The 26,814-nt window shown below is 56.8% G+C and overlaps 2 protein-coding genes across 11 annotated transcripts in view; one reads left to right on the forward strand and one right to left on the reverse strand.

Moving 5' to 3' along the window:
- The window catches only part of ABHD12 (abhydrolase domain containing 12, lysophospholipase), a 66,507-nt gene extending 55,480 nt beyond the window's left edge, over positions 1 to 11,027 (forward strand). For 7 of the 8 annotated variants that reach the window (XM_072793617.1, XM_072793615.1, XM_072793616.1 and 4 more), the window contains 9 exons: positions 56 to 86; positions 1,639 to 1,684; positions 3,657 to 3,786; positions 4,895 to 4,932; positions 5,357 to 5,436; positions 6,578 to 6,660; positions 8,457 to 8,535; positions 9,457 to 9,584; positions 10,479 to 11,027. In XM_072793617.1, the coding sequence (XP_072649718.1) occupies positions 56 to 86; positions 1,639 to 1,684; positions 3,657 to 3,786; positions 4,895 to 4,932; positions 5,357 to 5,436; positions 6,578 to 6,660; positions 8,457 to 8,535; positions 9,457 to 9,584; positions 10,479 to 10,518 (655 nt within the window). In that variant the 3' untranslated portion in view covers positions 10,519 to 11,027. The other variant, XM_072793622.1, reaches the window with a different exon arrangement.
- Positions 11,028 to 12,644: 1,617 nt separating this feature from the next.
- PYGB (glycogen phosphorylase B) overlaps positions 12,645 to 26,814 on the reverse strand; it is a 53,849-nt gene continuing 39,679 nt past the window's right edge. For 2 of the 3 annotated variants that reach the window (XM_072793612.1, XM_072793614.1), the window contains exons 13-20: positions 25,839 to 25,940; positions 24,981 to 25,128; positions 21,665 to 21,723; positions 19,800 to 19,941; positions 17,908 to 18,115; positions 16,408 to 16,542; positions 15,155 to 15,221; positions 12,645 to 13,865 (exon numbers count right to left, since the gene is read on the reverse strand). In XM_072793612.1, coding sequence (XP_072649713.1) covers positions 13,713 to 13,865; positions 15,155 to 15,221; positions 16,408 to 16,542; positions 17,908 to 18,115; positions 19,800 to 19,941; positions 21,665 to 21,723; positions 24,981 to 25,128; positions 25,839 to 25,940 — 1,014 coding nt within the window. In that variant the 3' untranslated portion in view covers positions 12,645 to 13,712. Of the gene's footprint in view, positions 13,958 to 15,154; positions 15,222 to 16,407; positions 16,543 to 17,907; positions 18,116 to 19,799; positions 19,942 to 21,664; positions 21,724 to 24,980; positions 25,129 to 25,838; positions 25,941 to 26,814 lie in introns of all 3 variants that reach the window. The other variant, XM_072793613.1, reaches the window with a different exon arrangement.

The following is a 26,814-nucleotide window of genomic DNA, read 5'->3' on the forward strand; positions in this document are numbered from 1 at the left end:
TTTTTGAGAAGATGTGCTAACACCCATTCTTGTTTCCTTTTCCTTGACGCTCTAGAGGAGGCGACCATCGGGTGGAGCTTTATAAGGTAGGTGAAGACAGCACACAGTGTATGATGGACAGAGTGGTGTCCACAGGCTGTGTTGGGGGGGCAGAGTGGTGTCCACACAGTATAGGACAAGCAGAGTGGTGTGCACAGTGTGATGCCAGGAGGGTGGGGTGGGTGATGCTGGGAGGGCTGATGCTGCCGGGAGGGCAGAGAGCGTGGGGTGATGCTGGGCAGTGGTATCCACATAATGTAGGACCGAGCGGCGTTCGCAGGGTGCTTGGCGGGCAAATCTGTGGTCGCAGGGCATAGGAAGGGCAGAGCCGCGTGCACAGTGTGTGTGGCAGGCCCGCGGTGTGCACGTGGTATAGGAAGGAAAGCACGTCACCACAGTGTTATTTCCCCGCCGCCCTTGCAGGAGTCGTGAACGGCAGGGGGTCCCTCAGCCCTTGTGAGAGGGTTGATGGCGATGCCTCGTGGCCGCTTCTGCCATGGACTGCTTCCCTGTCATGCTGCTCCAGGGAAAGCTTCCAGAGCAGAATGAGGGACATTGGGGATCATATAGCAGATATTGGCAATGAAATTGTTACGTGCTGCATTTCTCCTCTGGCACGACTGGAGAGCACCGAGGGCCAGGGAGCCGCGGTCCTGCAGCTCGCTGCAGGTTGGAGCTCCGCTCGGCCAGGTCCCTCCCTGGAGCCTGGGTTCAGGCCCACCACGGAGGGGCCGCGGGTCTCCCAGCGCTCAGACTCTCGCTGCTGTTTGGTGATCATTTTTGGAAGCTCGAGTGTCAGAGCTGGAAAGGTACTGTGGCCCCAGGGCCATCTTCCTCATCCTCCCTCACAGAAGGGACGCCTGCAGTGGCTAAGCCAACAGAGAGGGACGGAATGCCAGGAAGCACCTGCGTCTTGTCCTCTGTCCCTCCTGCACCAAGGGTGAGGGCTGCTATGGGCTGTAGAGGGTTTGTTCCCCGGCAGAATTGGCTCATGTCAGGGCGGGCATGTGCTTGCAGAGCTGTGGTCCCTGCTGAGGTCCTGGAGGAGGCACACCACCTCCTTGAGGTGATTCTGGGGGTGCTGGTGGCTGCCCACTTTCACCTGGCCTTGGACACACCCCAGGAGAGCTCAGGCGGGGACTCTATCACCTAACCCAGGAGATCATGTGGTCTTAGGGGGATTTTGTTTTTATAAGGAAAGATTTGACAAAAGCTTAATGTCTGGGAAAAAAAAAAAAAAAAGCTTAATGTCTGAGATGCTGGGTTGACCGTAGAGCCCTCCTTCTGGGTCCCTGGTCTCTGGGTGTCTCTCCTGGAAGGCGGCTGCCCATGAGCCCGTGAGGGCACGGGGGTGCACTGTTGGTCTGAGCTGCAGAGAACCATCTTTCCGTGTCCCGCCGGGGCGGAGGGCGTCTGTGTGCCCTGCAGCAGCAGCGGACGTGCGGTTACAGGATGGGGCAGCCTAGGGGCAGACTTTGTTCAGCTGGCACAGTGTGCGGGGCATGGAGACCAAGGTCAAGCTGGGGTCATCAGAGGCCAGTGGCCCTCCATCTAGGACGTGTGGATTTGTTGCCCAGGTATTTATTTTTCACTCTACAGGTGCTGAGTTCCCTTGGTTACCACGTGGTCACCTTTGACTACAGAGGTGAGTCTTAACGCAGGGACGAATCTGAGCCCGCCTCCCACGGCAGGGTCCGCTGAGGGGGTGTCCCCTGGGAGGCCGAGGTGGTGCTGGCAGTGGGCGGTGCCCTGCCCTGCAGTGATGGCGAGTATGGGGGTCGTGGGGGAACACGGGCCCCTGTGTGTGTCCTGCATGCCGCCAGGGGCACCCCTCCTGTAGGGGAGGCCTTGGTGCCTGGAGCCCTTGCACGTGTCTCTATTGGCCACGTTTTATGTGCAGAAAAGGCTGGGTTTTCTTTCCTGGACTTTGACTCCTCCAAAGCTGGTCATCAGACATGACTTATGGGCAGGGGAGCTGGTCTTGTTGAAGTTCTAAAAGCGGGAAAAAGAACTATTGAGAAAGAAGGAAGATTCTTCCTCGGCCGAGTGATTTTTCTTTCTTGAATGAGTTAGAGGGCTTGGTGCTGAAGAGATGACAGACCATCTCCCGTAGGCTGTGAGCAGCCTCCTGGAGTCTCAGCGGCAGCAGGCTTGGTTCGACCTGCTGGCGAGGGTGGTGGTGTCCACGCTTTCAGGCAGTGAGCGTGGGCATTGTGTTAGTTCCTTCTTACCACTGTAACAAATTACCACAAACGTGCCGTCTTAAAAGGGCACAGATTCATCTTGCAGTTCTGGAGGTCCAAAAGTCCAGAATCTTCAGCCACTGGGCTAATGTCCAAGTGCTGGCAGGGCCAGTCCCTTCAGGAGGTCCCTTACCTTGTCCAGCTTCTCAGAGCTGTCCTTGGGCCTGGGCTCCCCGACCCTGGCTTCTGTCTCTGCCACGCATTGTGTAGACAATGTGATTACTCACAATATGACTACTGTGCCGGCGCCTGAGAGCCGTTGCTGCCCATCTCAGATCCGCTGATCAGCGGCCTGAATCCTCACCCTCCCCCAACCACATAATCTCACACAGTCCCCAGCTCCAGACATGTGGATGGGACCTCTGGGGGCCTTACTCTGCCTGTGGCACGGAAGGTTCTTTCATGGAAAAGCGTTTGAAAGTTCTGGGTTGGGAAAAACTGCACATAAGGATCTAGAAAGTAGCCCACTTACTCTTTTCTCCGTGCTACAGGGTGTTCTGCTCTTGTGGGGGGCTAGAGACCTCGCGGTGAGAGAGAGGCAGCTGTGCCCCTCTGTAGCACCTCCTTACTCCAGTTCTCCTGGGGGCTCTGCATGTCTGCGTCCCTGTGTCCCTCCTTGTGTCCACACCTGGGCCTTTCATCAGGCCTCGTCTCTCCCCTAATCTGGCATCCAGAGTGCCCAGGGGAAGCAGCTCATTGTGCTCACTAACTGTGGGTGTGCTTATGCAGCAGAACTGGCTCTTTCTGAGCCTTGTGCTTTCAGATCACTTGATGATGACTCACTGCTGACTTGCTAGAAACGACAGTGGCATTTGTCCTTTCCAAGAGCCTGGGGCAGGGCTCTGGGGGAAGATGTGGTCTAGGAGCAGAGATGGTTAGCTTTCCTCTACTCTTCTAGGACCCCCTTCCCTTTCTGGGTCAGAGTTGTCCTGAGCCTGGAATCCTGCCCCTGCCTCCAGCCTGACTCCCCACATCTGTCCTCAGCTGGGCTGAGCTGGTCGTGGGCTCCCCTCCCTGTCCTGCAGAGGCCCCTGGACAGGGTGGGTTCTCGCTGACCCGTCAACGCTGGCCACCCACCAGCGAGCCATCTGCCTGGAGGAATCTGGGTCTGTCCTGTCAGTTGTTCATCGGGACTTTGGACAAGGGTGTGTGGGTGGCTGGGTTCAGGAATTGTAATGGGGTGAGGATATGGGAGAAGTAGGAGGGGGCTTGCCCAGATACTCCTTGCATGGGGTTGTGGATGATGGTGGCAGAGACTTCCTTTGTCCCCGACAGGCCCGGGCTGCGTGTTGAGAAAGAAGGGTTGAGTCTGCTCTTCTGGAGGTTCCACAGGCTGGATTTGACTTCCTCCTCTTGCTGTTTCTCCCCTGCCAGGTTGGGGTGACTCAGTAGGAACCCCATCAGAGCGAGGCATGACCTATGATGCACTCCATGTTTTTGACTGGATCAAAGCCCGGAGTGGAGACAACCCTGTGTATATTTGGGGTCATTCCCTAGGCACTGGGTGAGTTCACAGCATGGTGGAGCCTTGGGGGAGCAGGTCTTCATGGGGCCACTTTCTACCCAGTCTCTCCAAGAGTGCCCTGTGGCTTCTGGATCCATGACACCATGAGTCCCAAAATGCCTCAGCCCTTATTCCCCTGGTGAGGGTAGGGGATGAAGCACCACAAAACCCATAAAGAGTTGGAGCTACTTTAACTCCTCAACCCAAGAAATGATCTGAGACACACCCAGGCAGTGGTGGGGAGGCCATCGCCCTCTGCCGGGAGACAGGCGCGCTTGCCTCCATTCCAAGGGTGCACCCAGAGAGATGTCTTTAGAGCAGCGTGAGATGGGGCTCGAGTCCTGGATGCACAAAGACTTTGCACCTCCTGGCTCTGGAGGGTGGGTGCTGGCTCGGATGCCCAAGTGCTGGGCCTTGATTACATGCAAACTGGGCACGTTTGTAAACAGCGTTGGCCACTTAGCCTGTGCTTGGCTCACCCAAGAAAGAACCTGGGGGAGAAGCAGCGGGTAGTTCCCTTCCTACATCTGCCAAGATGGGAAAACAGTTTAATGTTGCATTTGGGGCCGCCTGAATTGCCTCTGCTGATGGAAGGTCCAGAGGTGTCTGTAAAAGGAGCGGGGCTGTCATTGCCCAGAGTCCTGAGACCTTTGGCACCCATCCTGTTTCCAGCGGGGCTTCCTTGGGGGCAGTGACCCTAGCTGCTGCCTCCCCTTGCTGCGTACCTCGGACAGCACCCGGCAGTCGGGGCGGGGGCTGCGGGCTGGGTGGTGCCGGGGAGAGTGAGTGGAGCCTGCCACAGGAGCCCGGGCAGAGCAGGAGCAGGCCGTCCTGCTGTGGCGGTCTGCACGGGACCCTCCCAGTGCAGTCCTGGGGTGGCGGGAGGTCCGGGGGTGTCAGCACCATCCTTGGCTGAGGGGGGGCGGCTGATGGCAGGGGCGGTAGGGCCCACCCACGTCCTAGGGCATCTGTGTCCACACCCTCCCCCACGCCCCACCAACCGCCCCACAGGTCCAACAGCTTCTTGTTCACTTTGAAGACCAGATTGGTTTCATCTCAAACAGCTTCCGTCGTCATTCACCTGAACTGTTTCTTTTTCCCTTCTCAGGGTGGCGACAAATCTGGTGCGGCGCCTCTGTGAGCGAGGTAGGGGCTTGTGTGGACATGTGAGTCCTGGTTGCGTGGGTGTGGGCTCCGCTGTGGGTGCTTGGGAATTGGATGCTGGTGGACGAGCAGCACGCAGCCATGCTTGGTGTCGTGTCGGAGCCCCAGGGGCAGGCGTTGAGGCCAGGGTCTGGGTAAGGCCTCGACTGACCCACGCCCACATTCCCTCCGGATTCTAGAGCACCTGGCAGAGCCTCTTCAGGGCTGAGCTCCCGATACACGGTGTCAGTAGGTGTGGCTCTAGGGAGCAAATCACAGCCACCCAAGAGTCCCCTGGGAGCACTCTTCACACACCAACGGTGCGGGGGGGCCGATGGGGCAAAGTCTGGGGGAGCAGTGTCTCCCATGGGCCTCTGTGGGGGTGCCTTGCCCACCTCATAGCTTCCTGTTTGTTGTATTTATCTAGAGACACCTCCAGATGCCCTTATATTGGAATCTCCATTCACTAATATCCGTGAGGAAGCTAAGAGTCATCCATTCTCAGTGGCAAGTACAGATCTTATTAAAAATTGACTTTTTATTATTAAAATGATTACTATAAGGGTAACTCTTAAGAAAGTAAGTATAAAATAAAAATCATAGGGGGACGCCTGGGTGGCTCAGCAGTTGAGCATCTAACTTTGGCTCAGGTCGTGATCCTGGGTCCTGGGATCGAGTACCGCATCAGGCTCCCTGCAGGGAGCCTGCTTCTCCCTCTTCCTGTGTCTCTGTTTCTCTCTGTCTTTCATGAATAAATAAATAAAATCTTTAATAAATAAATAATAAAAATCATAGGAATTATCATTTAAATATTTGGAGAAATGCAGATTGTGTTAAAATGTAATCCTTGTTTAGTTCAGGGCACTGGCCTGAATACGGAGCTGCCTGGAATTTTAAAACTCTGTGGCCAGGCACAAGCACAGGTTCACAGTTGGGCTGTCCAAGGACAACAGGCCCCTGCGAGGCCTTGCCTCTGGCGTGGTTTGCCTCCCTGGAACCCCCACCAGGGTTCATTGACCCCGGAGCTCTGCCCAGGCCGGTGGCTGCCTCCTCAGACCTGGAGCTGGTGGGTGCCCAGCTCCCTGCACACATGGATGGTGCTCGGCAGCCAGGCTCTCCCAGGTGTGGCTCCAGCTAACACCTAGGGTGAACGCTGGTGGGGGTTCCAGGTGAATCAGGCCCTCCTTACATGCTGAGACTGAGGCCCTGGACACTCCCTTTCCAAGCCTGGCCCGGAGAGTCTTCTCTGTGTCCCGCTGTGCTTGTAGGCCTTGTGTCCTGGCGACCAGAGGAGTCCTGTATAGTCTCCTCTGATGCTGCTTTACTCCCAAGTCACATGGACTCGTTTTTCCCAGGGCTGGAGGCCCTAGTGTCTGTGGGAAGCATTGTCTCAGAGCCGGTTCTGCCCAGCTGCTGCCCTGTGGCATGGGAGCCTGTTTTGGGGACAGCCATGCCAGGCCAGTCCAGGAGCCTCTCAAGCAGGGAGGCTGTGGTCCAGTGGCAGGGGTGGTGTGGCCTCAGCTCAGTCCACTCGGAAGCAGGGGAGACCTTTGGACACTCGGCAGCCTGTCTAAACCCTTGATCCCAGCCTTCTCTGTGGCTGTTGTAACCGGTGCCTCTGCCTCTCTTGTTTCCATGTCGCCTTCAGATATATCGATACTTCCCTGGGTTTGACTGGTTCTTCCTCGACCCCATTACAAGCAGCGGAATTAAATTTGCAAATGATGAAAAGTAAGTACTGCAGTACAATACCTCATTTTTCAATTTAAAAAAACACTGAGAACCCCCAGGACCAGTCACCCTCACCAGATTCTGAATACTGGGGTTCTCCTCTAACCATCCAGCCTTTGTAGGGGGCACATCAGGCTGTGAGCTGCAAATGGGAGAGAAGGGATCTGAAAAGACTGTAGTGGTGGTAAAGCAACAGGGAGACAGCATGTCTGTATGGCGGTTTTATTTGACAATAGTCCCTCAGAACCAGAGCTCCCCACAGGTTCTAGAGCAGTAACAGGAACTGTCGCTCAAAGAAGGATGCTGCCTCAGCCTTTTGACATATGTTTGGTATAGAAAGATGTTACAAAGTTCACTATTAAAATATTTCTCTTGGGGTGTCTGGGTGTCTCAGTCAGTTAGGCATCTGGCTCTTGGTTTCGGCTCAGGCCCTGATCTCAGGGTTGGGGGATTGAGCCCCATGTCAGGCTCTGCACTCAGCTGGGATCTGCTTGAGATTCTCTCCCTCTGCCCCTCCCCATTCGCTTTCTAAAATAAATAAATCTTAAAAAACAATAAATATTCAGTTAACATTTAAGAATTTACACTTTGAAGTAAATGTGAAAAATGGAATATTTTTCCCCTTAATTATGTGTTTTGGTTCTAAAACTAAAATTTGAGTAGACATAGGCACAAAACCTGCTTATTTATAAATATTGTTTTGGAACTTAGAGAAGAATAATCTGAAAAACCCTGGATTCCAACCACAAGCACCACAGTGAGTGTTGGGCCCCCCGAAGCTGCCCCTCGGCCATGCTCCTGGCTGAGAGTTGGGGGGCTGGTCGTGCTTCCCCCACTGGGAGTCACAAGCCCCTCCATGGGCGGCTCTGAGGTGACAGCAGGTGACATCAGGTGAACTTGGCCTTCTCTAGAGGTGGGTAAAGGTTAGGATGTACTGTTTACAGTGGAAATCCTAAAAAGATTCCACTGTCAAAGTGTGACCCTCACAGCAGAGAGGCCCCTCCCTGGAAGCAGAGGGCAAGGTATGTGCACCAGTAGCAGAAGCACAGAGTGCCAGACAGGCCGGGTGTCCGTGGGGTGACGAGTCTCCTGGCCCAGGTCCTGCCAGGTGCCAGGCTTGCCCAGTGCTGCCCTCATGGAGCCCCCAGATCAGTCTGGAACCACCAGAACCAGGCCCGTCTGTGGTTTGCTAGAGGGCTTGGATCTGTGAACCTGTTGAAAACATTAATTTATTTGTAAACAGGGTGACCTTGAATGTCATTTTTAACAAAGGTTAGAGGGTGTGGGCTTTTTTAGTAAACATTCATTTGCAATAAATTTCTTGGCCCATCTAAATTATGTTGTTTTGTAAATTTCAAAGAATATATTTAGTGGCAGAGATAATCATTTTAATTTCCAGAAAATACACAGGGGGCAAATTTGGTGGATGAATTGATCTCTAGACTTGACTGAATAGATGGTGCTACAAACATCTAAAAAATCAACTTTTAGGGACACCTGGGTGGCTCAGCGTTTGAGCATCTGCCTTGGGCCCAGGGTGTGATCCTGGGGTCCCGTGATCCTGGGTCCCTGCAGGGAGCCTGCTTCTCCCTCGGCCTCTGTCTCTGCCCCTCTCTTTGTGTCTCTCATGAATAAAAAAAAAAAAATCAACTTTTAGTTCTCTACTGAAAGCCAGTGGGATTCTAGCCGTGAGCACCATTGGCGAAGCCCGCCCTGAAGTCAGGTGCCTGCCATAGGCAGGCCTGAGGCCCCAGTCCTCTCCTGGGCTTGTGGTCTAGCCCCATGTCCTCCCGCAGTGTGAAGCACATCTCCTGCTCCCTGCTTATCCTGCACGCGGAGGATGACCCGGTCGTGCCCTTCCAGCTTGGCAGAAAGGTGGGTGTCAGGTGCTGCCCCTGGTGCGGGCGGGTGGCTTGCAGCTTCCCGTTGAGGCCAGGCCGGGCATACGTGCATGTGCAGGGGTTCTGCTGCTGGCAGGTGCCCCTTTTGAAGGAGACTTGGGTGGGGGCCGACGGGTGACACCTGTGAGCACAGAGCAGTCAGAGGGTGTGGGCTTCTTGACCAGTATGTTCGGTGATGGCAAAAGGAGATGAGAGGGTGAGTAGGGGGGGTCCTGGCCCCTGTGCAGGGGTCCTGGCCTGACGGAGCCTGACCACTAGCTGCTTAGCCAGGAGGGCTCACGGTGGTTGGCCAGAGGGAGACAACTCTCAGGGGAGAGGATGCCCCGGCCGCAGCACGGGGTCGCAGTCGGTACACTTGATACACAACCTTGGGGGTTGGACTGCTGTCGGGGACCGTAGTGTTGTGAGGCCTCCGCGTTTGCTTTTGCTAGTTTGCTTTGCCTTTGCTGCCTGGAGACAGCGTTAGATGTGTCGGTGAGTGTCGTGGGGGACGTTCTGCCTGGTGTGGCGATGCTGGGGCCGGGGGGCGAGTGTGGAGGGCTGGGGGTGCCAGCGGGCAGGTGTCCTCCCCTAAAGCCCCCTGTAGCCGGCACAGGCCTCCCAGCAGCACTGCTTGGGCCTCAGCCCGGCCCCGGGGTGAGCCGTCAGGCCAGCGCGCCCCTCACGGCCGGCCGCCCCTGAGGAAGGGCCACCTGGGAGAGAGGCGTGAGGATGGGTCCCTAGCTGAGGTGCTGGGGGCTGGGTGCTCATCAGCAGCCCTGGCCAGGCTGGCTGCAGGGTAGCAGCATTGTTGGTGGGGTGCTCCGGTTCTCTTCCCCGGGCAGCGGCCTCCCTGCCTGCAGGGGGACCACCAGGTGCCTGTGGGTGCTGACCCGTCATGTCTCCCCTGTGCCAGCTCTACAACATCGCTGCTCCATCTCGAAGCTTCCGAGACTTCAAAGTTCAGTTTATCCCCTTTCACTCAGACCTTGGCTACAGGCACAAGTACATCTACAGGAGCCCTGAGCTTCCACGGATACTGAGGTGAGATATCCCCCACCTGGGACTCACTGGGTGGTGCAGGCTTAGGCCAGGCGTTCCTGTCACTCAAGAGCCTTCCATCTCCACAGAGGGCTTGCGTGCTGACTGCTGCCACAGTCACACAGGGCAGTGACTCCCCTAGGCGTGGGTTGTGCAGGCTGCGTAGACACCCACCTCGGGGGGCACGCCAGACCCTGTGGTGCCCACACAGCTGTTGGGGCCGGCCTGGGACATATAGCACATGGGAGACCCCGGGCCAGCTCCCAGAAGCCTGTCTGGCCTCAGCTGCTTCTTGGAGGGAGGCTGTGCTCCTGGCTGCACCACCGCGGCCAGTCTGGGCTGGGACTGTGGCTGGGCTGTGGGCACCCATCCCGTTCCCACGTGCGGAGCCCAAGCATGAGGGCAAGACAGTGGCCAAGGGCAGTGTGGACAGGGTGAGGCCCAACCCCCTGCCCCCATCCCAGGCACAGGCAGCCCCCGCTGTGCCGGTGGCCTGCAGGGTGCTTTCATGGGGCTGCTGGCACTGGGGTGCCGGGACCGGCCCTCGGGGAGTCTGATGGCAGCCTACCCCCGTCAGCCCGCCGTGGCCACCTCAGCAGGGCCCTGAGGGCTGAAGGAGTATGGCTTTGCTCTAGGGCTAGGATTTCCATAGCGCAAGAGGAACACGCTCCAGAAAATCAAGCCTGGAGTGTAGCTCTAGAGTTTAGAACGAAGGACAGCAGCCCGAGACCCGGTCTCTGCCCCTACAGGGTCGGGGTCTGACCAGGCCTTTCCGCTGGTGCCCTGGGTCTGTCACTCAGGCCTTCTGTGTGGGTGCTGGTCCTCCTGGGATGGGCTGACGGAGACCATGGGCCACAGGACCCTGGTGGCTGCTGACGGTTGTCCTGTCCTGTCTAGGGAGTTCCTGGGGAAGTCAGAACCCGGGCGCCAGCACTGAGTCCTGCTGCCTGAAGGAGCATGAAGACCTCTGCCCTCCCCGTCTGCTGTGGCCGCACGGCGTCCTGGATGCTCCTGGACAGAGGACCCGAATGCCAGCTGGGGCGGGCGGAGGAGGCCCAGCTGACCCAGGGCGCCCACCCTGGGCAGCTGGGAGCGTGGCTGTCCGTGGAAGGCACAGGTTGTTGGCGTGTGATCCCATCCCTCTTATTGCCCCTGAACCTGAGCTCTTGTCGGGCAGACGGTGACCATGCAGGCCGGCCCCCCGCTGCTGGACCCCACACCGGCTGAGCTGGGCCCAGGGGTCCTGGGGCGGGGGTGTGGGGTCTGGGGACCATGCTGCGTGAGATGGTGGCGGTCCCAGCCCTCCCCCCAGCACCCTTTGTTCCCCGGGGCCTCACAGTGGGGGATGGGTCCACGACCTGCCCTTCCTCTGCTTTCTCCCCACCTGTCCACCTAACCTGGCCTTGGACTGAGTTTATTTAAGAATAAAATTGTGGTGGTGATCCATCTGTCATGTCTTGGTGGCACCTCCAGCTGCCCCAGGCCCTGCTCAGGGTCCAGCCCATGGGAGAAGGGGCGGCTCCACAAGGGCGGACGTCCTGGAGCTGCCTTTTCTCCTTCTGGATGGGGAGGCCTGTGCAAGGAGGGGCGAGGTGTGTTTGTGAGGGGCCAGCTCTCCAGATGGGACAGAGGGGGTTTCCCTAAAAATACCTCACCCGGAGCAGGCTTGCAGGATGTGGTGTCACTCAGCAGGCTCTGGGGTGGCACCCACAGATGCCAGGCTGGCCCCTGGCACCGGTCTGTGAAGAGCCTTGGGGCAGCAGAGCGTGGGATCTCTCGCTCTGGCCCTCGAGCACGGCCTCGCTCACCCACTGAGAGGAGTGGGGGGGGGGGGCTCAAACCTTTGGTCAAAGCAGCCTCCCTGCCTTTCGGCCGCCCTTGCAGACCCTGCTGCCCGGTGGCCCTGTGCCCAGTGGGACCAGCTCCGTGCAACCTGAGGAGTGAGGGGACGGACGCTGGGTCTGGTAAGGAAGGCGGAGCAAGGATCCACCCCCCACCCCCTAGACCCACTGCTCCAACGGCGACTGCTCCAGGTCCTGAGGCTCTGGGGCTTTCCAGTCGAGGGGGCGCAGATTCCCCCGGGGCATGGAGGGCCTCGCCCTCAGCCTGCCTGGGGGCCCAGGTGCCGACGCAGGGGCAGGCACCTGCAAGCTGCCCCCAGTGATACTCACATCCGGGAAACCAGGCCTCTGACAAATGGGTTGAAACAGATTCCCCCGAGGTGTGTTCATGCCAGGTGTATGTGCTTCCTGTTGGACAGGCCCCTGCCGCCTCCTGGGTCTCCCCTGGGGACGAGCCCTGCCTGCGGCAGCGCACCCCATCCTCAGGGAGACGCATGGCCCCCCCACACCGTGTTCCCCAGTAACTGTTGTGCCGGGTGACAGAAGCCTCGAGGTAGGGCCGCTTGCGCAGCCGCGTCAGTCTGTGTGAGCCCCCCCAGCTCCCTCCTGGGGGCGAGGCAGGCCATGAAGTTGGGCTGCGGTACTTTGACAGGTCTGACAGGCCTGACAGGCGGGCTGAGGAGCAGGAAGCAGGGACGGGGCCCTCGCTCGCTCCTGGCGGTTCATCAGTTCCAAGCCCCTCCCCCCCCCCCAGTGATTAACGAAGCCTGAACCGAACCGTGGGCTGTGGCATTTGTAACCCCCAACGATACAGAACCAGTCTTAGGGGGGAACAGAAGGAACAGATGCAGACACGCACAGCCGTCAATTCTGTGGTTTACATGTGTGTCCTGGGAGCCACTAGGCGCCCCCAGATCCCAGACGGCTCCAGGGGGATGTGCCCTCGTCCCCAGGGCCAGGAGTGGGTGACAAGAGACATGCAAAAGCAGCAATGAGTCTGCACCAACAGTGCTAACACCCTGATGGCAGATCTGAGGCTCCTTTCACGAGCTGGTGATTCTGGCACATACTCCACGTTCCTCTCATGGCCGGGGTGGGAGAACCTGGTCCGTCCTTAATCCCAGGGCCTAGGCCATTCCGAGGGAGGCTCTGAGGCCTGAGCCTGGCATGAGCCCCCACCCTGCCCACGGCGCAGAATGGAACACGGGCCAGGCCGGCCAAGCACAGGCAGGAAGGTTTAATCGGTGTCTCACACAAGGCAGTAACAGTAAGTGGCACAGTGATGGTCACACATGGCCCAAGAGACAGGACAGCAGGAGGGGGTGGGGGGGTGACCACAGGCGCTGAACACGGGCCTCCCCAGCAGACCTGCAGCTCTGGTGACGTGCACGTGAGTAGGTCGTCTGTGGGCCGATTCTGTGAGCAGTCAGGACCCGGAGTGAGGGCAGAGCCTGTGGGAGGGTGCTGGGGGTGCTGCCCCCACCAGCCTCCGCCCAGGCAGAGTACAAAGCAGGCTCCCTTCTGGGCCTGCTCCGTCCCTTCCATGGCAGGCATGCCGGCAGAAAGGGCGGGCGAGGGAGGCTGGCCTGGAGTGAAGGACAGGAGACGCAGCCCCCAGGACACGGCAGGGGCATACCCCCGGGGCCCCAGGCTGGGCAAAACATCCTGGCATTGTCTCTCAAGCACAAAACTTCAGAAGTACAATCTTTAGTTACTAAAACAAAAACAGGTTTTAGCCATTTTCGTTTTCCCATGAAGTTGATTTTCCTCTTGAAAAAGCAAAACCTAATGTTGCATCAGCCAGCCTCGTCCTAGCCAAGGACCCCCAGATGCCAGACGCGGGTGTCCTCCCCCATCTATCAGTCTGGAAACCCGGGGCCAGGGCACCCATGCCGCGGCTGCAGACACCAGGAGGCCACAGCTGTGGCCAGCTCCCCGGGCTTGGCCACAGCTGCCTGCCCAGACCCCAGAATCCAGAGGCTCAAAGCTAAAAACAAAAAAAACACACACATGCACAAAAAAAAAAAAGCTAAAAACAAGCTCACTGCCAGGTGCGTGCAAGTTCTCAGAGGAGCCCAGCCCGCGGCTCCCACTTCCCCACCTCCTCAGGTAGGTGAGCTATAGCTGCGGGGCACCCTGGCCGGGGCTGTGCGCTCTGCTTTCCTGCAGGACACTGGGGAGCATCTCACTTCTTGCACCCTTCCTTCCTGGCTCACCCTAAGCCACGACCACGATCCTCAAGGCTCTCCAGAAACAACCCTGCAACAAGCAGGCGGTGGCCGGGAGGGGGCTAATCCCTGGGGAGGTTGGGGGGTGGGATCTGCAGGTCGGAGGGCTCCACGCCCCAGATGTCTCGGGCGTACTCCGTGATGGTCCGGTCGCTGGAGAACTTGCCCGAACATGCGATGTTCCTGATGACCTTCTTGGTCCACTCCCTGGGGTTCTGCAGAGGGAAGGACAGGCTGAGTGATCTCAGGCACCACACAGGATAGCCTTCTGGACTATTCCCGGATGAGCTCTCAGCCTCCAGGCAGCCTGATGAACAAAGGGAAGTGGCCATCAACCCCTCGCTGACCAGAAAAGCTACCAAATGACTAGATAGAGGGGCAAAGAGCCTCAAAATGTGCCACAACCTCAGGGCACGGCTGGTGTGACAAACACCAGCAAGCAAGTACTCAACCACCAAGTGGATCCAGGGGCTCTCCCGTCCACAGCTCACCACCCCCCCGCCCCCAAATGAGCCAGCACTGAAAGGAGCCTTCCAGAAAGGGCAGACTGCTGAGGCCCATGTCAGGAGCAAAGGCTCCCCCAGAGCCCTGCCGGGTCACTTGGTTTCCCGGGATCCCCTGTTCTTTGACAGGTCCCCAAGGGCAGGCAGCTTCCCTGTGGGTGGGGTGGGGGGGCCAGGACCGTAGCATCAGGAACACACACACCCCTCAGGCCTCATCCAAGAACCTGGTTAATAATCCATCTCACAACTCGGCGCACAGCCAGAGTTCTCCCACTGCCACCCCCGGTGAGGCGCACGGGCTGGGTGTCCAGAAAACCCCAGGAAGGGGAGGCAGTGGGTATGAGGGACGGACACCCTCCTTCACCTCCCAGGCTCAGGCCCTTATGACTACGAGACCCCGCATGGATGTGCCCAATCCCTCAGGGTACAGGCTGGCACATGCTCCACACAGAAATGGATGAGGGGGGCCCTTGTCCACCTCGTTAAGGAGCAGGGAGCTGGTTGCGGCGGCCTGGCCTCACAAAGGCCACTCCTTACGGCTATGTGTCCCTCCCTCTACTTAACACAGAAGCTTGCACCCTTCTAGGAAGCGGGCATTCTCACAGTTAAACCAGTTTTTCTGTGCACACACGTCTTCGTGGCTCTGCACCCACCCCCCCACCCTCCCGATGACGCTGCAGGGGAACTCAGACCATGGGCTGGGGCTGCCTCTGCCGTCCGCACAAAGGAAACTCCTGCCCCACTCACTTGCCTTCTGTGCTGGTGTGACTGGCCACGCAGATGCCAGCGTGGATGGCAGCCTGGCCCCAGGGGTTGAGCAGGAAGTGATGAAGCAGCCCTGGCCAGCCCGCGTCCACGAGGCACCTCAGCCTGACAAACCCCCAGCCACCCTGCCCTGGGCCACAGGATGAACCGTGGCCTCCCAGGACTGGACCTCAGAGATGTCGCCCATTGCTCCCCTGCTAGGCTGCCCCACCAGCTCCGGGGCCCTACAGTCATACCCGGTACAGCTGGTCCACCTGGGCCTGGCATGCCACGTATGCTTCATAATCTGCAAACACCTTGAACCTGAAACGGGAGATAGGAGACTAGGCCACCGTGGTAGGTAACAAGCCAGAGACTGGCTAACGGGCCACCAGACTACAGCCACTCCAGTTCCCACACCTCGGGATGATGGCGTCTATCAGGCCGCAGAGTAGCTCTATGAGTAGTACTTCTGATCTGGGGATACTGTCCTATAAAAACCTTGTCGTAAGCCGTTTCTTTAAAGAAGGGATTGTAAACAATGCATCGTCCCCGGTGGGGCTGGGGGCTGGGGTCCCTTTGAACAGCACAGGCGGAGAGGCCTCCTGCTGACCCCACCTCCCAGGATGACAGCGAGGCTCCGAGCAGCCATCTGTTCCCAGGGCCCACCTGGGCCGAGACCTGGTGATCTATAGGGAAAGGATGTGGTGGACAAAACTGTAGGACTTGGGAACAAGGAAATGCAGACAATTCACGAAACCATGAACAATGTTTCCGTGATCACAGTCTGAGCCAGGGCCACACTCCTAGCCCTGTGACGTGGGGGGCTGCCATTTGGTCTGACACCTGCTCACAGCCCTCACTGAAGAGCAACAGAGGAAACCAACCCAAAGGCAACCGAGAGTGGAACAGGTCAGTTCTCAGCATTTAGCAGATTCAGCTCTTCCCAACAGGGTGGAGCAAAGAACCGTCAAGGAGGACAGGCAGCACTGCTGACTTGCAGGGACGTTATAACCACGTGTAGACACATTGTAACAAAACATTAACTACGTTGTAATTTGTGTCACAGGGTAATTCCACACTGCCCAACATCTGCCTCAGCTGGGACTGTGAAGCACAGCCCCCTGCCCTACCGCCTTCCAGAAGTTTCTGGGGCATCCTGCCCACACCACCGTTCTCTCTGGGGAAGAGAGAGCTCAGGAATTGCCTCCACCAGCCCCACGAGAAGCCACCTTCTGCTCACCATGCCCTTCTGGGGGGCCAACCAGTGCCGGCAAGGGTGGACCATGAGCTGGCAATCCCTACCGCCAGGGTGCCCCTGCCTTTAAGCACCTGCAGAGGCCCCTGCAGGCCCTGGTTGTGGCTGAGCCGGTCCAGGTCAATGGTCTGAGCCTCTGCCTGGGAGGCTGGGCTGGGAGGCCGGGGGTCACCCCTAAAGCACAGCCTACCACCCACCAGGAAGATGACCCACCTGTGTGACCTGCCGGTAGGAAGGGACATAAGAACGAACCTGTCGTGGTTCAGCAGCATGTTGACAACATCCCTGAAGCAGTGTGGATCCTTGGGAGAGAAGAAGCCGCTGCTGATCTGGTCCAGAGCCTGCCTCAGCTCGGGCAGGCGCTCATAGTACTCTCTGGCATTGTACCTGCAGGGAGGGGGCGCCAGGTGTCAGCCTCTGCGGGCAGGGGCGGCGTGTCTGTACGGGGCACGCAACCCCTGGTCCCAGATGGCTCCAGGCCTGGGAGGCCTGCACTGGCAGCCCGGCCACACGCACTGCTGGGCCCTGAAGAGGCAGCAATGCGCCCGACATGCAGACTGAATCCCAGGGCTCCCGGCTCACAGAAACGCGGTTACTGGAAGACCTGCGGTCGCACGTGCACCGCCACCATGCTCTGATGGCGGCAGGCTGCCTGAGAACCTGCCTGCTGCACGCCGTCTCTACCTCTGACCCTGCTCCCTGCCACCACCCTGCCTCTTGGCGCCATGACAATGACCAGGAAAACCAGGTGTTCACCTGTAGGGCCACGGCTATCAGGGAGTCTGGGGGGTGGAAGCATGTGAGTTTCCAGGACATGGGATAGGGCAGAGAGCCCAAATGAGAAGCAGGTGGAAAAGGACACATGGGGGGAGTGTGCTGCTCTCAGGTTGAGCCATCTGGCTCACTCTCAAGTGTGACTTTAGGTGACATTTGGGTTTTCACTCAGCTGGTCCCTGAGGCCTCACCAATTTCCCTGAGAACTTTTAGGCAGTTAGGCAATTCTGTCTTTTCAACTGTTGCTCAGAATCAAGCTGGGGCCAGACTCGAGAGTATCGGAGGTCATGAAACATGAGGAAAGGCTGAGAACATGTCATAGACTAAAGGAGACAGAAGACCTGCCGTCAAAACACGGGGGTGCCCTGGACGCGAACCGGGGACAGAGAAGGATATTCGTGGGGAAGCAGTGAATGAAGCATGAACTTTAATAAATGACACTGCGCCACTATTGGTGAGCTCATTCTGACCATGTTCCACTCTAGAAGTTGTAAGCAACAGGGGAATTAGCAGAAGGGTCTACGGAGCTCTGTGCTCTCTCTGCAACTCTTCTGTAAACCTGAAATTATTCCAAGACCATAGGGTTACTGTACAGAATCTGGCCAGGGAATCTCAGCAGTAGGCCAGCCCCAAATCCCCACACTGGCCCAGAGTGCTCAAGGCTTTCCCTCCAGAGACGGGCGTCTTCTGCCCTTTTAAAAACTCTCTCTGAACCCAGACTGGGCCAGTGGAGACCAGCACAGAGCAGCCAGCTGCCGCCCAAGCCAGCCTCCTGGGACAGCCCATGGGAGCTCTGGACGGGGGGAAGCTCGGCCACCATGCCACAGCCACCCATCCACCAGGCGGGCCTCTCCCCCAGCAAGTGCAGGCCTGGCTCCCAGAGCCCTCTCAGCTCCACCCCCACTACCCACCCCCCCATGCTCCAAGCAGTGCCCAGGATGCTGCTGTGCCCTCAATGGCAGAGGGAAAGACACACACCCTTTCTGGTCCAGGGCCTCGACATCCTCCACACGCATGCCAAAGATGAAGAGGTTCTCAGTGCCGGCTTCCTCGGCCATCTCCACATTGGCGCCATCCATGGTGCCAATAGTGAGGGCCCCATTGAGCATAAACTTCATGTTGCCTGTGCCCGAGGCTTCGGTGCCCGCCGTGGAGATCTGCTGTGACAGGTCTGCCGCGGGGATCACTGCAAGCAGGTGGACGAGAAGGTACGTCATCACAGGCTGCTCACAGCACAAGAGCAAGGGGAATTGTGTAGGGATACCACACGCCCTCCTCCAGCCCATGGCTGGTGTTCCCAGAGCGGGCACCACCTCCTGTCCACTCCAGGATGGGCCTGAGCCCTGCAGCTCACTCCTGCTGGCCTGTAAGGACTTCCGTTCCTGATCCAGGGCCATCTGAGGCCAAGATGGTGACTCCTGAGAAGACCCAAGGTAGCAGAAGACCTGTGTTCTGAAAGCTTCCAGGGACCAGGCCCAACCATCGTCTAGGGGCCTGTGGTTCTGGCCTTGGGCGTTATCATTCCCTTTTACCACATCAGTAGTTCTGTCTCCTGCCATCAGCCCATAAGGCTCCTCAGGGCACTTCAGAATCTAGACTCTTAAAGAACCAAAGAAGTAGGAGAGTGGGGTGATTTCCTTGTCTTCACATGCACACAAGCCCCCCTATGCTGTATTCAGACTGGGCAGAGCCCGCCATGATGACCACCCAAATGCTGGGCCTTAAGGCTTCGTCCTACTCTGCCTTGGCATCCCTGCCCCCACGTTCTCCTCGTGTTCGTGGAGCTGATGTGGCTGGCACTCAGGGTCAGCAAAGGTCAGAGTCCAGCCTTTGTTCAAGGCCAAGGACCAGGGTAGGCAGATACGGGCATCTCCAGCCCCCATGAGCTGACGTGACAGCAGACCCTCTGCTGCAGCAAGTTCAAGAGCTGGGGAGCACTTGGGGGATCCAGACCCTGGCTCTGAGACTCCACACCAGGAACCCCAAGGCCGGTTCTAAAGGTGCCTGGGAGCCAGCTGGCCCCAGAGAACAGCGAGGAGGGAGGAGTTCCAGGCAGCAAAGGGCTGTAAGGTACCTCAGAAGCTCAGTGAAGAACCACAGTACTGACCCTAAGCCGTGTATGGTCTGTGACAGCTGAGGGACCAGAGACCGTCTGATGACCCGGCCGAGCTGGCCTGAGAGGGGAGAGTTATTCAGTGCAAAGGGCAGCAGCTGGGGAGTTACAGAAGTGCCTACTGCTCTGAGCCAGGATTCCAGGCTCAGGTTTTCCAGGTTCCTGCCAGGGCCTCAGGGAGTGGCCAGTTTAGAAAGCCCTGTCCAGCTCAGGACAGTCACACTCCAAGGCATATTTGGTTGCAGGAACTGCCCCAGATGGCAGCATACGCCCTTGAAGGACAGCCCCAGACTAAACTCTCAACATGGGGTGGGACACCAGGCCCCAGCTGCCTTGGAAGAGGCAGATGCCAGCCCAGATCGGAGGCTGGCAAGGCCCTTGAGAGCACACAGAGGCTGACAGCAGAAGCATCCTCAGGGGGTGGGAGGAGGCCCACCCTGGAAGCATATCCTGCCAGCAAGAACAAGCTGGAAGAGCAGGAAAGAATGCTGGGGAACAGAGGACAGGAGAGGAGCAAGGTCACAGTAAGTGAGGAAGGATAGAAACAAAGGATGTCGGTGGTGGACAATCATTTTCTGCACTTAAGTGATGGGCAGGGAGGTCCCCCAAAGCCTTTCACTGCTAGAACCAAGGTCACCGCTGGCCAGAAGAGCCTGGTGGCCAGGGCAGCGTTCATCTGCCTGACCAGCAGCGACCACCCATTTCATACTCGGGCAGGAGCGGGCTTTCCTGCCTCATGCAGCCCCCCAGGGCCTACCTTTCTCAGCCAAAGACACTCGGTAGTTCTCCAGGAAGATCACTTTGAGCCTGTCGCCCACAACAGGATCATGGTTGACTACGTTGCCGATGGATGTGACCAGCTTGATGATCATCTTTGCCATGTGATAACCGGGGGCCGCCTGGACACGGACAGGAAATTCAGCATGAACACACTTGTGCTCAGGGCAGCACAGGGTCCTCAGAGGGTCCTGGGGCCTGTGCTGATCACTGTGGTCATGCTGGGCCGGGGCTACCCGCCACATGTGCTACCTCAGCCTGTGCTGAAACCTGTCAGCCTCAAACCTGTTCTGACTCGTCAGTTCTTTAGAAATGAGATCAAAGGAGGAGGACTTTTAGAACTACCCACTTCTCAGAAACCGGGAACTAAGGAACATACTAGGACATGCCAGACGGGTGTCTGGGGAAGACACACAACCCAACCTCCATAGCAAATCAGTTGCAGACAGAGAGGATGCAGGCATGTGGGAAGCTCCCGATGATGAGATTCAGCAGACAGCAAGCAGTGGCCAGCTTAGGCCCTTGCCAGGGTCCAGAGCCAAACAAACTGCTCCAGATACTTAGGACTTTGCCATCTACATGTGAAGACCCTATCATGTGGTGGTGGTAGAAAGAGCCTGTATCTGCGGTGGTTTGGGAGGAAAATATCATTGGGAACACGGGTGAAGCATTTACAGGTGATACTACATCTGGAACCAACTCTTAAATGGTCCCGAAGGAGTCTGGGATAGGTGTATGGATACTATTACCATTCTTTCTACTTTTCTCCAAGCTGAAAAATCTTAGTAATGAATATTTTAAAAACTGCTGGAGGGATCCCTGGGTGGCGCAGCGGTTTAGCGCCTGCCTTTGGCCCAGGGCGCGATCCTGGAGACCCGGGATCGAATCCCACGTCGGGCTCCCGGTGCATGGAGCCTGCTTCTCCTTCTGCCTATGTCTCTGTCTCTCTCTCTCTCTCTGTGTGACTATCATAAATAAATAAAATTTTTTTTAAAAGCCAAAAAAAAAAAAAAAAAAGACTGCTGGAAAGCCCGCACCCTGGGCTGAGGAAATGGCCGGTGCTGGGGGAGGGCTGGGGGCCAAGGAGGTGCCCTCGTCTGCTGGCCCCAGACAGGTGCTCAAACCTCCTGTCCACCCTCATGTGTGCTTCAGCTGGTGGAGCACAGTGCCCGGGCTCTGCCCCATAGCTACTCATGAATTAGCAACACCCCACAGTGTCCTCATGTTCTCTGATGATGCTGAGGCTTTTGGGGAAAAGTGGCAGAGGATGGGGATACCGGCCCTAGAGCGTGGAGAGGAGACCCACCAAGGAGTCACGGCAGCATACTAGGACTCCTCGATTGCATGTCCAAAAGCATGCACCACTGTGAACACAGGAAATAAAGCTAGGCTGAGCTCCCAGCAGCTGCACATCTGGCTGATGGAGCAGCCAGCAATCTACGCCCACTCAGCACACGAGTGCAAGGCAGTCAGTGGGCAGCATGCTGGGGCCTAAGAGCAGGCACAGGTGCAGAAGAGTGGTGGTTATGCAAGGAATGGCACTGCCCTATCAGATGGAAGGCCAGCAAGCCCCCTGGGGCTGCAGACCTCCCACTTTCATGTGCTTGGCAGGCAGGGGGCCCATGCAGCTCCCTCCTATTGCTGAGCTGATGGACACTGAGTCACCTCAGTCCACAAGCACACCTGGGGAAGTAAGGACCTCTGGTGTTCCATGTGTGTGCTGGCTCTGAGCCATTGCAGTGTCCGGCCCACCAGGCAACTGGCACTCAGGTTAGCATAAAAAGCATGGTGGTTTGTGCATTCAAGTTAAATACCAAGCAAGGAGCAAAGAGGATATCACCTCACCTTGCCCCCAATCATGATGGTCCTGGGCACAAAGGCCTTGGCTGGGTCCTTCTTTATTCCTGCAGGACAAATGAGAGATTCAAATAAGGCACTAAAGCCTGACAAAGCCCTGCTCTGGGATGTGGTGTGCCAATCAGCCTCCTGTTGGGGGTCAGAGCAACCCCAATACACGTGGTAGGGTACAGCCAGCGGGCCCCTGTGTGTCTGCTGGGAACTCTTGCTTACAAAAAGGGTATAAGCCCCCTAGATTCTGCATTTATATCCCACTTTGGTGAGGGAGGAGCCCAGGAACAAATTCTTCCAAAAGACTCACAGGAAAAGCTGTACCTCTGTTCCCACAACAGCCCAAAGCAGGAGGGTGGCTTGGGTCTAGTCACTGTCTGTCAAGGCCTCTGCACATGATGGATACTTGGAAAAGAGGGGACTCTGGGATCATAGAATTGGCACTGCCACCCCCTGAGGGGCATGAGTGAGACCCTGAAACTCTCCTGCACGGGGGCAGCCAGAGGGTCAGGGCACAAGCCCCTGGCCCTCAGTGTATAACGGAGAGGTGCCGAGGTGTCTACAGAGAGGGGTGAGGCAACTTTGCAGCGCATTCACCAGAGGTCAGGAGCCAACCAGAGCAGTGAGAATCATGGCTGAGCTCTAACCACAGACTCCAGGTCCTACCAAGAACATGGCTGTCCCTTAGTTCTGAAATTTCCCACTTCCGGCAATCAGACGAACAATGGGGAAATGAGGAAAAAACAAAACACAAATTCCATTTTCACCAAAACTCAGAAAAACACACAAACTCCCCAGGTGGGTGGGATGTTGGGACCCAACCCCCAGGGGAGCTGTCAGCAGGGCCAGCCGGAGTCCTGGGGTACAGGAAGGCAGACCTCACCTGGGCCTCTCCCCTAGGGAAACCTGCTGGGAGGGTCCAACATCCTGGGAGCCAGAAGTCAGGGGCCAGGGCAGACGGCCTCCTGCCAGCCTGGGCTTGGGGAGACAGAGGAAGCCGGTGGCTGCCCTGGGCTCCATGGAGCCCCTGCTGGTAGCCCTGGGCGGTGCAGATTCAGCCAGTAACAAGAATCTGCCGCTTGGCTATAGACGGACGAGAAGGGGAACAGGCCTCCCTGTAAGAATCTGCAGCCTGTGATGGCATCAGCTCATCCGCTCCAAAGAGTCCACAGCGCCCAACCAAGATACCAGGGGGAGGCTAGGAAACGGCAGTGCGTGAAATGAGACCTGCAGGACACAGAGGTGAAAAGACGCCGAGAGGGAGGCGAGACACTAAAGCGCGCACACACACACGCGCACACACACACACACAGGATGGAAACAAGAAAAAGCGGACAAGATGGCAGAAAAGGAAATACCTTTGGTAATGTCTGGAGAGAAATCAAGAGACAAGAAGAAGATAGGTAGAAGGAAGCCAGCACATACCTCGCTGGAGTCTGGGAAGGAGGAAACCAAAATAGCGGCACCAAACAAATGTTTAAAATACCCTTCAAGAAACCTTCCTGGAGCTCTTTGAGGCAGACGCGGTTGCAACTACAGCAGAGCCTCAGACACCCAACTCCTGTTCCTGACTCACTGCCGTTCACTCTCCCCAGGGAACAAGTCAGGCAGGAAGCCTCTGGGAAGACACCCAGGGAACCAAAGGTGGCCAATTCACCGAATTAGAATTACTCTAACCAGCTGCAATGTAAAATCTTTGTAATAGGTATGTGTTGACTTCATCAGAGCACGAAGGAAAAGAATCTCAAAATGAAGGACCAGTTCAAGAAAAATTCCGTGTGGTGAAGGTCCTAAGACTTGGGATCATTTTCAGATGAGGATCCACAGGTGACCCACTGATCTGAGACTGTTAAGCAGATTACCTCCATCAGTACTAAGCCCTGAGTTGAGGTTGAAGTCACCACTGCGATGCTTAACTCAACCTTTTTGAGAAATTGAGTATCTGTTGTTAAAAAAAAAAAAAAGAAAGAAAAGAAAAGAAAAGAAACAAAATGAAAGAAAAGAAAGAAAGAAAGAAAAAAGAAAGACCTTCCTAGAAATAATACAGGACCTCAGCCAATGCATTCAGAATGCCCTGAGCATCCAGGAAAACTGACCCACAACACCTGGCACAGAGAGTCAGCACATGCACTTGACACTACGACATGCCAATGTCCCACCCTCTGGACAGTGCAGGGACGGACCTAAAAGATGTTCCAATAAAGAAAGTGAAGCCTAGTATGTCACCTGCAAACTGTCCTACATGTCCTGAATAAGCAAGAACTCAGAGTGCAGTTCCCACGAGCGGCTGGAGTAAGCCAGAGGGAAATCCAAGCAGAAGGGCTTTGCAAAAAGGACTGGTGGTGAGCACTGAATGTGTTCATCCACAGAAGAGACGGAGACGGAGTCGGGGACAGGGACAGCAGCACAGATGATGGGGTGGAAACGGCACAAGCCCCCAGCTGCCTGCCTGGTACAAGAGCGGGGCTTGCAGGACCCAGAAGCGGCCCATACTGGGAAGCCCACAGGCCCACACAGAGAGCCTAGGACTGCGTGGGAGGGAGGGCAGGGGTGCGCAGCCACTCACAGACAGGGGACTGACAGTGGTTCCAACAGAGGCCCAGGCACACCGCTGGGAAACTGGAAAAGAAAAGGCAGAAAATCCCAACCACCGAAGAAAACCATAGCAAAGAAAACAAAACAAAACAAGGCCTCTGTGAACTGCTGCTTCTGGCCAGGGAGGCATCGTGAAGCGCCTCCTTCAGCCACGTGCACAGATGGGCCCTCACCTGGGGCCTTTCCTGGAGGGAGGGAGGCAGGAGCATCAGAAACACTTAACCGGAACATTATCTATCCTGTTACTTAACTGTCCACACATAAGCGGCTTCCTGCACCTGACCAAGTCTTATTTACGGATAATGGGAGCTCTGATGTTCTTGAGAGGAGCTTTATATCTTGAAAAGAGCATTTGTGGTTCCTTTGGTTTTCAAAATTAATAGTCACTGCGTTAAATTACAAAATTCTAAAATCAAAGTTTTTCCCTAAAGCTTTATTCTATTTATAAACCTAGCAAATATTTATATTCACTTTTAGGGGCTCTTTGATTCCTATTTGCCCCTGTAACTGAATGCTGCTGAAATAGTTTAAGGTACATGCATAAAGCAACATGTACTATTTCACTTTTGGTAAACATACTTTAAATGTCTCTAGCAAGTAAGAGCTTTCCAAAAAACTCAAGACAAGTCTAAGAGCTAACAACTAAACGGAACTGAACACTAAACTGAATACATCAACCAGCCCCTGAGCCCCGTGGGGTGACCCCAGGGACACGCACGGTTGTACAGTGTGATGATGTGCAGGCAGTTCAGCAGCTGCCGCTTGTACTCATGGATCCTCTTCACGTGCACGTCGAACATGGACGAGGGGTTGATTTTCACCTTGTATTCCTTCTCCAGGAAGGCAGAGAACTTCAGCTTGTTTTCCTGGGGAGAAGAAAGGACAGGGATACTCCAACCCCGAGTCCTCAAGGTCAGGGCCAAGGGGACATGTCTGTCCCTCATCCAGCCACAAAGCAGAGCAAAAGCTCCTGGAGGCCTTCCGAGGATGGGGGGATCGGGCAGGGATTCTGAATGTGGGCGCACACCAGGAGCGACAGAAATATATGGGAAACTAGACCAAAAAGCAAATCTGCACAGAAGCAGAAGAGTAAGAAAAGCAGAAGGAAAGGGACTTGTGAGTGTGGTCTAAAGGGACACACATGGGGCAGGCTGGGCGTGAAGACTCAAGATGAGGGACTATTTCTGGGTCCTAATACCATGTGGCAGCCCAGCCAGAGAGGCAGGCTCAGGAGGGGCCACGTTCTTGGTCATGGCTGCCACCTGTCAGGTTTGGAGAGCTCCAGGGGCCCCAGCTGGTCTGGCTGCGAGGCTGGCTGCCCTGGGAAGAGGCTCTTGTGCAACCCACTGGCATGCCGCGTGCGGAGATGCCAGGACGGGCTGGACTCTCGGAGTGCCTCCCGTGGATGAGCATTTCCGGCAGGGTGTGAGGCAACGGTGTGCTTGGGCCGCTCTAGGATCTGCACCTGCCCGCCTGCCTCCTCGTGACCTGAGCACTGAGTGGGGTAGGTGGACTTGGTGGACACCCGGGTCTGATACCCAGGTGATACGGGACTGCTGTCCCACACTGGGCCTACCTGCTTCACCTTGGCCACATCTCTGATGAGTGCCTCGTCATCAACCAATGGCAGCAGCTTTTTCAGCTGGCTCAGATCAGTCAGGAAACCCTCCCCGATTTTCTGCAGGATCATAAAGGGACACATGGTTTCTGCTTGTTGTGGGACTCACCTGGAGACCGTCCTCCCATTTTGTCATCCCTATCTCTGCTTTCCTCCCTGGATCTGCTCTGGCTTGGCCCCAGGCCTGCATCTCTCTTACAACACCTGGCTGTCAGGAAACACCTCCACACCATGGCCACAACCACCAGAGGCCACCCTACCCGGGGCTATCTCTCAATCAGACCTGGGCCTGCTCCCCAACCTGGACATTGCAGTCTGGTCAAGCTCAAACATCCCCAACAATCATGCAGACCCCTTGTCTTGTCCCCTTCACAGACACACCACAAACCTGAGGGACCACGGGGGGCCAGTGGCTCCTCACCCAACCCCAAGGCCTGCACCCTCCAGCGACTTCCTGATTGGGTGGTAGGTCCAAATGCACCTCTCATCAAGTCCCCAGCTAAGTCTCCCTGTTGCTAGTTTAGGATAATAAGGAAAACTCCTGGCCTCCAAATGCCCTGGTCATCTCCAAGACCTGTCTTCCTCCTGCCTGCCTCACCAGGTCCCGAGCACTGCTGGCCTTCCAGGTCCTAGACCACAGCCCTCCACCCAAGGAGAGATTCAGTGCTCCCAGCTCCCTCCTGTTAGCCCTTTGGATCTGCACTGTGCCATCCCGTTTCCTTTCCCAGGGACGCCTTCCCTGACATACACAGCAAGGACAGGCAGCGTCCCTGTGGCAGTCTCTCACCAGACGCCACCCTGCAGCCACCCACTGTGTTCTCAAGGCAGCATAGCACCTGGGGTCACTGACTAACTGTCCAGCCTGGCCCAGTGCCTCCCAAATCTGACCCCACTCGTCCCCAGCCAAGAGCCACTGCTGGTCAACACATAAAGG

Source organism: Canis lupus, chromosome 22, assembly GCF_048164855.1.
Source record: "Canis lupus baileyi chromosome 22, mCanLup2.hap1, whole genome shotgun sequence".
NCBI classification, from domain to species: Eukaryota; Metazoa; Chordata; class Mammalia; order Carnivora; family Canidae; genus Canis; species Canis lupus.